At 45.2% G+C, this 12,086-nt stretch overlaps 1 protein-coding gene across 2 annotated transcripts in view; it reads right to left on the reverse strand.

The window, feature by feature from the left end:
• Window positions 1-1,134: 1,134 nt before the first annotated feature.
• Window positions 1,135-12,086, reverse strand: part of PIGQ (phosphatidylinositol glycan anchor biosynthesis class Q) — a 37,826-nt gene continuing 26,874 nt past the window's right edge. For both annotated transcript variants that reach the window (XM_069809593.1, XM_069809592.1), the window contains exons 10-11: window positions 10,800-10,861; window positions 1,135-6,416 (exon numbers count right to left, since the gene is read on the reverse strand). In XM_069809593.1, coding sequence (XP_069665694.1) covers window positions 6,264-6,416; window positions 10,800-10,861 — 215 coding nt within the window. In that variant the 3' untranslated portion in view covers window positions 1,135-6,263. The remainder of the gene's footprint in view (window positions 6,417-10,799; window positions 10,862-12,086) is intronic.

Consider the following 12,086-nt stretch of genomic DNA (forward strand, 5'->3'; position numbering starts at 1 on the left):
AAGGAAGAGGAAAAGGAAGAGAAAAAGGAAGAGGAAAAGGAAGAGGAAAAGGGAGAGGAAAAGGGAGAGGAGAGGAGAGGAGAGGAGAGGAGAGGAGAGGAGAGGAGAGGAGAGGAGAAGTCAGGGGTGCGACTGCTCGGATGTGAGAAGGAGAGGAGTGGCCACGAGGCACCCATCATTCCCAGGCGCAGCCTGTGCTCCTGCTCGGATTGCACAATGTACATGCTGCAGAGGCTTGTCCCCCTCACCCTGAACAGCGACACATCACACAGGTAGGGTCACAGAAAACAAAGGAGCGCCTCACTGAATCATAGGAATAAAACAAAGCTGGAGGAGCATCCCCTCAACTGTCTCCGAGGCCTGAGGCAGGATCTGCTGGATCAGCTGGGGTAAGGGCTTCATGATTTGGCCTTAGCAGAACACTCTCAGCTGGACAAGTGGCAAAATACTTTGTGTGTGTGGAGAGCAGAGATCAAGTAACCGCCCGGCCAGGCCTCAGGACCAGGATGAGCAGCCCGGTCGGACAAGCCGAGCCTCCAGCAGCCACCGGGCCCAGTCCTTATGGCAGCGGCAGATGCTGCTGAGGCAGTCACACAGGTCCTCAGCGGCAAGTTAAACAAGAGGGAAGAGCTTGATTTTTTTCTCCCAACATCTTTATTCTAGTGTAATCAAAATCCATTTAAGTTCTGATTAAAAGGTTTAATTAACCAAAAAATTCACCTGTCAGCAGAACAGAAACTCTGAAACACAAGCACCTGCAACCGGTACACGGAGAGCTTCTCTGGTCCCAACTGTGCACAGACCTGCCGACACAGGCCCTGCTAGTGACGCCATCGCTCTGCCAGGCACTTCTGTCTGCAGGAACGGTACCGTGATGAGCGTGAAGCAAGTCTGTTTACTAAGCCAGGAGTTGTTCCTTGGACGGGTAAGCTGGACTGCTGCATTTTAAATCAGGGCTGGGGTGGGAAGGAAGTCACCTTCAAATGGTGTTAACGGTGACATTTTAAAACAAAGAGTGCATTGCTGCTACGTGAGCACTTTGCTCCTGCTTAACATTTAGTAGGTCAAACTTCCTCATCAAACTTCACAGGCAAAGACACACACACACTTTTAATTAAACTGTAAATGTTTCAGTACTCTTTCATAATACTTTATTTAAAAACAGAAAACATTGTAAGTAGGAGGACTGATTACAACAGTTGTGAAGTTCTCACAAATTTCCCCAATACCAGATGCTTAAATAACACTCCGGGCGGGACATGCACACACAGCCCCTCTGTGCCCCCAGTGAGTGCAGAGCAGGGCCCTGGCTCTGGTGCTTCCCTGGGCAAGCAGCACACCCAGCACTTCCATCTGCTCCTGAGCCTCATCCCCTGTCTGGAAATGAAGGGTTTACATTCTGTTGCCTACAGCATTCATAATTGCATGTACCCTCCTCATATTTAGCTTGCTGAGACAATAAGTGGGGAGTTTGAGGATTCTTGGTTGGAGGTCCAGGCCCAGATGTGGATAAGGACTGGAGGTGAGGCTGCCAGCTGAGAGCTGAAGGGGACAGACTCTTGCAAGCAGCAAGCTGTTCCACTCCCAATGCAAAATGGTGAGCCAGATGCAAAGGTGATAGGCACACTCTTCTCATCCAGGAAGGCAGATCAGCTGCCCACATAAGGTTTGGACTGCTCTGAACATGTTTTATCCTGCAGAGAGGAATACAACCCAAAAGCTCCTGAACGAGCTGGTAAGCCCTGTGGCCTCACATCATGTGGATGGATCAGCTGAGATCCAGACACATCCCATCTGTATTCACAGCACGCTGCCACCGATTACCCATGCAGAGCCTCAGAGCACCACACAAAGGCGGCTCCCCGATCCAGCCAGACTTGCACGCTGCCAGCTTAGGGGTTTCTGCCCACATCCCCCGGAGTTTCCACTCTATGCTGAATGCAGACAGTGAGCTTGGCTGGAGAGCAAGCACTCTCTCTGCTACCAGGTCGTGAAAAGCTGGCAAAGAGCAGGTCAGGTAACTGACTCAATGAGCAGGCAACCCTCTTTAACTGCAGAGGGCTTAGATACCCCCCAAAAGGCAAAGGGACTGCTGAATAGTCCCTGAATAGGGCTGCTCAGGAACAGAGACAACATGGGACTGCAAATCTTCAAATTCGCTAAGAGATTTGAGTTATGGTGTCTCCTAGCTCAGCATAACACAACAGGACAAGAGGCAATGGGCATGAATTGAAGGACATCAAATTCTGTCTAAAGAGTAGGGAAGACTTCTTTACTGTGAGGGTGACCAAGCACTGGCACAGGTTGTCCAGGGAGGTGGTAGTCTCCATCCTTGGAGATATTCAAAAGCCATCTGGACATGGTCCTGGGCAACCAGCTTTGAGTAGCCCTGCTTGAACAGGGGGGTTGGACCAGACGATCTTAAGAGGCCCCTTCAACCTCCACGAGTTTGTGATTCTGTGATGGTGTAATCAGCAGGCCTAAGCACAAAGAGTAAATCACTAAGGGCTTGAGTTAAGCAAGAAGATAGTGTTGTGGCTGCAGGATCAGGCAGCCCAGGGTAGAAGGAAAGCAACTCATTATCTGCATGATAACAAAGCAGGAGATTTTCCTGCCTTACACTCCTGAGAGTGTAAGTTGACATATGGGTTATACATACGTGCAATGCTCTTTCTGTGGGCCTGAGGGAATATTCACATGTGCCAGCAGAACAAGGCACAGTCCAGCTGCAGGATCAGGGAAATCTCCCAAAACCATAACCAGAGCCTTCAGTGCAGCGTAATTATTGAGATTTCCTTTCAGCATCATCACATGCTATTCTGATTAGGAAAGGAAAGTATTTCTCAAAGGCAGAATTTCTATCTAGGATGGAGTTTTGCATGCAGTGAATCACGTTTTCCTTCACAAAACCCAAGCCTACCTGAAGAGGCATACTGAGTGTTGTGCCAGCACTGGGAACCATAAAGTGGAAGAAATAATAATGAGGAAATGCAGTATTAAAAAAGTCTGCAAGATTACAGTCTTTGAATGATGGCTGGCAAAGACTGCTCATTGCCTGCTATAAGGGGTGTGTGGTAGGAATCAGAAAAGATCTGAAATCTTTAACTACTTCTCATCCAAAGACTGATATGGATAATATAGATCTGAGGATAAATTAGAGCCATAACCTTACCAGCAGTCTTTTCCCTGAGGAAATGCCAGCACTAGGCCAGTCTGTGCTGCTGTGGAAGATGATGCTGATCCCAACTTCTAATTAGAGAGATGACATAAGGTCAAATGTTCCTGAGCAGGATGTCTGCTATGTTGTTGTAATGTCTCTGCGCAGAATCGGAAAAGGGTGGGGGAAGACTATTTCACAGCAGTGACTGGAAAGGAAGAGGAGAGACATGGCAAATATCCAGCAGAAGAAGCTCATAAGCTCAGATACCATCACGGGCAAGAAGAACACCGAGTATGAGAAACAGTAAGACAGCTCAGGCAACAGTTCTGTGTGACACAGGAGAACCGCACCCACAAGGGGCTGTCATTTCCCAGTTGGGCTACTCAAGGTCCTCTGTGTCACAGAAGATTCAGGCTCTTGGGTTTGAGGAGGAGCTGCTTCTCAGTTTGATATTTCTCCATCCCTGGAGTCAGTATCAGCCTTTAGTAAACAGACCCAACACTGGAACGTCTAATATGTTTGGCAGGTTCCCAACAGGAAGGTCACATTTGCTGGTTTTCATGGCTCTGTGCAGTCTCTGGGGCTTTCAGGTCACTTGATCCCAAAGGACAGCCACGATTAGGACCATCATGAGCTGTCTGGTCTCACAGAAAGATTTTAAAAGCCATGATATTAGGAACATTATTTTCACAAGATCAAAAATAAAGTTTCTCACAGCAGTTAGTAAACCAAACTATGCAGGCGTGGGAGGAAGCAGGGGGAATATTATTTAGTAGCTCCAGTGGAAACATGAGAAGGAGGTAAAGTATAAATCTGCTCCGCTGAGTGCCAGGTAAGGATGGGTCTCCATGACACTGACTTAAGCTGAAGTGAGAAACATTATTCAGACCATTCATCCACGAAATGGATCACAACCTGGAGTTATTCACACATGGAGTGGAGAGAAATACTTGGGCACCGATATTCCAAAAGAAGAAGATACTGTATTTGTACATGAGTTTTAAGCACTGAGCATTAAAGATGACCAAAGATCTCTCCGGTTTCTGCAGCCAGTGGTGTCCCACCCAGAGCCTGCAGTGGCAAACAGTGCAGGGGAGGCTTTTGCCATGCTGGCTTTCTTCAATGATGTGCCCTTCTTCCCTGGATCAAGGTAATAAGACATCCTCTTTGGGTAGCAACTGCCTCCCTTCATGATGTCCTTAAGAAAACTGTAAGACCTTGGCAGCTCCTGTGTTTGCCTGCTAAGGAATGACTGAACTAAGAACCTGCCTACAGAGCTTATTTTCTCCTGATCGAGCTATAACTGAAGAGGTAGTGGCTGCACCATGAGAGGCTTTTAGCAGTTACAGACAACGCGAATATATCTGGCCAGGGATGTCTTAAAGCAGCAGGGCCATAACCCCTTCTCTTCTGTGACAGCTTCAAGTACATGGATGAGACATGGGGCTGGGGTACGAAACTCTTATCCTGCCAGTGGAAGTGCTGACTGAAGGCTACTAAAGCCCAGGGCACCTTGTCATGGCTCCTTGCCCTGCCTCCACCTACTCCCTGTGGAAAACACAGGCAGACCTCCAGAGAAGGGCTGAGCACTGCAGTCACAACACATCCTCCTCTTCCCCCTCCATCCTTGGTTCCTTGGACAGACAAAGGAAAAGGGGGCAGGATCCAGCACACCTCTCACGTGCCAGTTAATGCAATCACTTCAGGCATGCAAAGTGGCAGCGGGGTACAACGATACTACATCATTGTTTCAGCTGGGGCAAGAGGAGCTAGCAGACCTGGAGAAAGTGTACTTTTGGGTAACGATTGTATTTAAATGTCTACACAACAACAAAGTACCTAGTGGGACATCAAGCTCTTGTGTGCAGAGGCACTATCCCCAAGACATGGAACAGAAGACTCACATCAAAATGAGCACACAATCAGACCAGGACACCGAAAAGCTGAGCACTGCTGCACTGTGGAGGTAGTATCCAAAGCAGGAAAACTCTTTTAAGAGAAATGTGTCTGTAGTTTCAGGGAAAGAAGTGGCTTTAAATGTCTCATATCTGAGATAAATGTAAAAGCTCCTTGACTATCAGAAAGTGCAAAAGATGAGGCACCACATGGTGAGGCTCTCACCTGGGCCCTGAGAAACAGGGGGATGAACTGACCCTGTAAGGGAGTACAGCACACGCTTCCCTGAGCTGGCTGAGCTGTGTAACAAGCCGGGCTGCTGCAGTCTTCTGGCAGACCCACCAGCCAGAGCTGGACTCAGCAAAGCTGCGTTTCCCTTACACTGCAACTAAGCGAAAAAGCCCTGAGCCCTGGCAGAGCCCAGAGCTCTCAGCCACCATGGCTTGCTGCCACATAAACCTGAGCAGTCTGGGGTCTGAGGCTGTGTGCTCTGCACTTCAGTTCTGGTGTCAGCTCAGGGCTCAGCTCTCCCCAGAACAATATTTGCTTTTGAAAAAATGTAGATGGGACCATATATGCACAAACGTACAGCAGTCTGTGTTTCTGGGCCTCCAGCCCCACTGTCACTATGCTTAACACCTCCTCTGGTGCTGCAGTGAGGATGAATCCAAGCCCACCCAAAAGGAAAAGAATATGTCCTATGAACCCAGATAGCCCCACTGTACAGTCTTCAGTGTATGACTCTACAAGCTAATCCTCCTCCATCTTGGTTTTGATCAGCTGGCTTGAAGGCTGAAGCATAAAAGGTCCAAAATACCCTTTGGCAGAACGCACCTCAGCATTGTGGCTTTGAACCACCCGAAGGGATGTTTTAATACGGCCCTGTGAGCTTACATGGAAGGATGTATACATCATCAAACCATTCGGGAGGTACTTCCTCGATTACACTAAATGCTGGTTTCATGAGGCACTGATGGGTTTAACCTTTTGCTTCAAAAATAATCATTAGCATATTACACAAACACAGTGTAGGGAAGTTGAAAAATAATGTTTAAAAATACTTGCCTTTAAAAATTCAGCCCCTCCCATGTTACCAAAATCTAATTAAAGGGATCTAGCAGTTGCTGGCTCTGAGATGCCTTTGGTCCAAAAGCATTAGGATTCAATATGTTTTTCTGACCAAGTCTCTCAAGCTCTTTTGCTGTCTTTAGTCCTGCTTCTCTCCTTTGTGTTTCCAAGGGTAGATTAGCTCTCCAAGGAACAGCTTCTTGCAGAGAGATGTCCAGGAATCCTTAGGGTAACAGCTGTAGGTTGGCAGCCTATATGTCTGTATCACACTGCCATATGATAGAGGGTTGATCTATGAGGAGAAGAAAGAGGGACAGGAGCAATGAAAACGTGTTGTAGTAAGAAACACGGGCAGCTCAGGAGGGCAGGTGCAACTTTTGCATAGCACCGGCCTCCGTTAAAACATCAATACTGCTACTCACAAAGCATCAGAATCCCTCTTTGGCTAGCTAAAGCTGTTTAGCCTTCTACAACATCCCAAAACATTAACAAATCAAGCTTGGCAAGGAGTATTATTAGAATCATTTTCAAGCAGAGAAGCAGACGCAAGCACCAGCAGGATTTGAGAGTGATGCTCATTACACAAGGGTGTGGAACTGTTGCCTTGGTTGTATTAGGAAGTTGCAGTGGCTGGAGAGATGGGGGCCTCCCACCACAGACAGCAATACTCTGTTGGGGGTGCATTGTGACTCTTAGGAACTCCTCTATAACGTGCCAGTTAAGCCATATCTTATATGAGCCTACTTCTTTAATGTGCTAAGCCCTCAGCCCAGAGCTATGCTTTAGGCTAAGCCTGATATGACCTGATACCCACTCAGTGGAATGGAGTCCTAGCAAAACAGGATGCATACCACACAATGCCATGCAGGGCTGCTCATTACCATTTTAAATTAAGTCTCCTTGTCTGAGTTCATCTTTTAAAATTTTATTTCAATCACCATCCCAAGAATGACCACGTCTGGAGTCTCTGCCTACAAAAGCTCATGGCCTCTGATTATGGTCACAAAGTTGCTGTATCAACCTTTTGGAAGATGGGGGAGGCAGACAGACATGTTAGCTGGACAAGGGGCAACAGAAGCACATTAGACCTTGGAAAATCTCATTCTAGTGAAGCATTTCAGGGTAGAGAGATAGGTGAAGCTCAGAGGATTGATCTAATCTGGTCAAGATCTGATGCATGAAAAGGATGCACACCAATAGATTGTCTCCAAAAGACTAAACAGATTACACAGAAATGGTGGATCTCAGAAAACAGACCATGAGAGATGCCAAGGGGTGACTTACAGAGCTAGAGGAAGCTTGGACAGTGGGGGGAAATGGAAGGACATCCTCCTCTAATGAAAGGGTCCAGCTATGCTGGAACCAATGAAGCAGCTGCATGAAAGGAGACTGTAATTCACCGTAGAAAATCTAGCCACAAGAAGGAAAGAGAGACAGCAAAAACCACGCAGACAGTCAGTACTTTGTCAAAAGCTGAATATTTCTTTTGTCCACTGAAGAGCAACCAGTTTTCTGGGAGTTTGCCTGTACCACCAGTTTGCTTCAGCTGTCTGGTGCTCATGGAGAGCGGGAGGATGAACTCAGAGTGCCTACAAAGATGGAGCTCTGGGAAAGGGTGATTAAGCAAAGGTTCATTAGAATTAGTCCTGGAGACTTTTGTCAAATTAGTTTCAAAGTACAACATTGCTGAAGGAGAAGGAGAAAATGCCTGTACACAGAAGCATCCCTATGAAGTTTAGGAAAAAGGCCCAGGCAGCAGCTCGCAGGGGCTGAAGGAAGCCAAGGAACAGCCAGACCCAGCATGGTCCGGCTGTGGGACACTGACTCATTAGCAGATATTAAATGGGTCCCAGACAGATTCACAGGAAACTAGTTCTGAATGCAATCAAAATGAACATTTGTACCAGAAACAGAAGAGCAGAGCTCATACCACCTGAGGTATGTCTAACCCAAACTCATGCAGCTCATATTTCAAACACATTTTACAGCCTAAAGGCCAAGGATCGACCACAGCATTTATGGGACATTCTGCATGACTATAACCAACCTCATTGCATTGTGGTCATAGACAGTTAGCTGAAAAAAAGAAAACAGAAAGAAAAAAAACTAAAGACCAAAGAAATCTGCCCCCAAAACAAACAACAGTAAAACTTGAGTAACTATTTCTGCCTATGTCCTCAGCTGTGGGCAAACCAGTATGTTTTAAGTGAAAACATGCTGGGGGAGGATAGGAACTGCTGCTATACAAGGGAGATACATAGCGTGTGTTCCTTTGACTATTAGCTACGTGGGCTGGAAGGTTTGGACACAACATTTCTCATTGAAAATCATCCATAGGCAGAGTGGTGATACCGAGCAGTAACACTTGCCTACTGAGAAAATACAAGAGATGATTTTATGCCCAGCACAATATATGCGCCTGCCTCTCCTATTATAAATGGAAACAAACAAGCAAAACAAAAGCAACCGTTTATTAGGGAAGTGGCAATATGAGTTCCTTTTATGCAATTTCTTTAGTCCAAAGCTATAATACACCCTGATATAATATACATCCTTTGTTTCATAATGGAGCTGTTCCCTTTTCCCTTCCTCTTTTGCTTAACCCTTTTCAAAGCAATTGCTGTGAAAGACAACACTTCTAGCAGAAGGTATACAGAGGAATCAAACTCATCATTTCTTCTCACTGGGCTATCAGTTCAGTTGAGCCACACTGCCAGAAATACTTCTTCTTGTGCACCAAAATAAATTATTTCTAAACACTAATGAAAATACTGAACTGTGTAAGACTTCCTGGAGAAAATTAAGTAGCATTTGGAATGGAAATATCATCCCCCACCCTCTGCCTGCCTGTGTCTGGACTTTGCATTCCAGTGACACGATCTTAAAAATAAAAAAATAATCACTCGGCTAAACCACAAGCTCAAAGTGAATGCTCAAAGCCAGCATTATTGATTTCTAATCCATTACCAGCACCCCAAAGGACAGCTGTGAATGTATCAGTCACCTAGAACTTAAATTATTTTGGGCATAGTTACAAGCATACAGCCTTACTTCCACCAAGCATAGCTCCAGAGGGGTACCATACGGGGAGTGGACAAAGCCACCGTGAAATTTCTAGAAAGAAAATTTCTACATCATTATGTACCATAAATAAGAATTTTAGCATGTCACTTAAAAATAGGCTTTTTAGATTGTCTTCTCAAAAGACCTATCAGAAAGTGGTATATTCAGCAGGATTTCTGACATAAACCCAGTTTTCATTTCCACCAGCACAAAAAGAGCAAAAAAGTGCCTTTGCTGACTCGCTGTTCATTATTATTTGAGCAGAAGGCCAAGAGAGACATCCACTAAAGCACTTCCACCTCTTGATATGATGACTTATGCTATATTCTAGATAGCAAAAGGACATTTCTGCAGTGGTCCAAGGAAAATTCATCATATTCGTATGACTCACTGCCTCTGCTCTCTAAGTCGTGATCTTTTGCCTCTGGAGAAGCTATCTACCTCATCTCACAAACACCGATGCCAAATTCTCTGCTCAGCAGCTCCTGTGCCTCATCTTTGGTGTCTGGTTTCCTTTTTATGGAGTCTTCTGGTGACAACGAATGACAGATTTTGGTTCTTGCATCACTACCCTACAGAAAGATAGGAACTGGGATGACAGCATGCTTATGAAATGCTAGTTTTGCCCTAGAAGACATCTGTTGAAGGGATTCCCTTTTGAACTGCTGCTAGCTGGTGTGCTGGTTCCGTGCTAATCTGACCTCTGCTGAAATAGGGCTGGGGCTAGACCAGTGATGGAAAAAGCAAGAGAACTGGGAAGCTGCAGCTAATTCCTTCCCACACATTCCCCCAGCATCCAAGTGTTTTTTAAATTCTATATGCTACTTGCAGACTCTCCTCCTAGGATGCAAAGAGCAAGAAAAGCAACCCTGTGATATAGCAGTACTCCTGCAAAGTGAGGAAATGGAAATCTCACAATCACTCCTGAAAGCGTAATGAGAACTTCACTGCTACCATCACATAATTTCTTCTCAGAAAAAAAATTCCTTTAGTATCTCTGAAGACAGAGCATGGAAATGTGAGTTTACAAAAGCACAGGTAATCTTCTTCTGTGTACTTTGCCAGAGCAACTCAGGAGAATAAGAAGGCCCTTCCCTCTCTTGTCTCGCCCACGCACTCATCCTGCTGGCATCATGGAGCAGCTAAGGCTTTTCAGCACATCTGGAGGGGAAGATCTTTTACAAGCCCTTAACTGTCGTTCATTCTGGATGGTTTAGCTGCCTTCTTTTGCTTCTCTCAGTGTTCAACAGTTATTAAGGTGAAGCTGCATAGAGCCAGGAAGCGAGGTGATAATGACGTGAAGTCTTAATTCCAGAAGTAACAGAGCTCCATGTTTCTCCTATCTTTCCCATTTCATTTGACACCATACAGGACACTGCATTTTCTCTAAAGGGAGGACTCAAGCAGGTATTAAAAAGAAGAGAAAGCAGCAGCTAGTCATTGTGATGTGAAACACGTTTCCCTCATTTCAGCACTTCACAGCTGAAATTTTTTAAGTGGGACCGTTCAGTGGGACCAGTTTCAGAACTGCTACAAAAGAGAGAAGGACCTTGGGGTCAATCTGAGGTGAAGCCTGCAGCAGAAAATGTCATGGAGGGCACAAATGGCTTACCTGCATAAGGAGTCGAAGAGGTTTCCCATCCTGCTGCTCAAGGACTCTGAACTTCACACCAGCTGAAAAGAAACAAAACAAGGAAACCAAGTCCATGCTTGAAGAAAAGACCATGCCATTTTCTGCTCAGCTCTGTTGGCTAAGCACCAATTTCCTAGAAATGGAGCCTTCGACCTTTCTTGATTTGTGAACCCTTACACATTTGCAACAGGAAGCACAGATTCTCTCTATAGTGGTTTTAATCATAATGACAAACGATGTGTTTCTCTTAGCTCCATTAAAAGCAGCCCTCTGACTTCCAGCTTGAAAACACAGTCCTAAAGCAAGCACAAAGCCTAGAAATCAGACAGCCAGACCTGATGATGACAAAGGGACAGAAAAATCTTTCTCTTTTCCCAAACTTCCATCAGAATGGCAACTCCATGTTAATAGCAGGCAGAGAATTCGCCTTTAATTTGTACTCATGTGGATACAGCACATGTGCAAATCTTTCCCTCTTTCAGACTAAGGGAGGAAAGTGGCTGGCCTAGAGGCATTAAAAATGTTTCAGAGCAATCACTGCCTATTAATCCCAGCATTCATATATTCTTAACACGCCACTAACCCCATCAAAACTGCCACTTTTATATTTCCTCTTGGATTTGCTACATTCACAATACTGAAAGATAAATAGGAAAGATTTTTGGATTCCAACAGTGACATAGTGCACATGAACGTTTAATGCGATGTTTCAAACAAAGGTAACAACTACGACTAGAGACACATTTTTCTTTGAAAGGTCTCGAATCACTTCACAGAAATAAAACCAATCCATCTTCTGCAAACCTGTACCAGCCAAGTGTGCCCCTATTATTCCTTTCTACAGGTAAAAAGATGAGGCAAGAGTAATGAAACGATCTGCCACAGATCAAACAGTGACTCAGGAGTACAAATAGAAATAAAACTCTTCATCTGTGTAAGCCTCATTGCTATAGTATCTATGTGCCTCTTGCACATTTAAAAACCAAAACATCTTCTCTTTTTCCTCAAGCTTTGAATTAAAATTATACAGTTTATTCCTGGGAGAGAAATGCTCTTGTATAGCAGAGAGCTCTGGTTTAAACTCTCTCCCCAAACCGTAAAGCCTTTTCTGTACAGGACAGGAAGGATTTATTTGCATTTTACTGGACTGCATTGAAACATGGGCTTCCCTGATGGCTTCAAAAAGATGTTCGAGTACCCTGGGTCTCAATAAGCAAATGTGCTGGGTGACAAAAAGTGTTCAGTGTGATTCATTGAGTTTTGGCT

Source organism: Haliaeetus albicilla, chromosome 22 (genome assembly GCF_947461875.1).
Source record: "Haliaeetus albicilla chromosome 22, bHalAlb1.1, whole genome shotgun sequence".
In the NCBI taxonomy this organism is placed as follows: Eukaryota; Metazoa; Chordata; class Aves; order Accipitriformes; family Accipitridae; genus Haliaeetus; species Haliaeetus albicilla.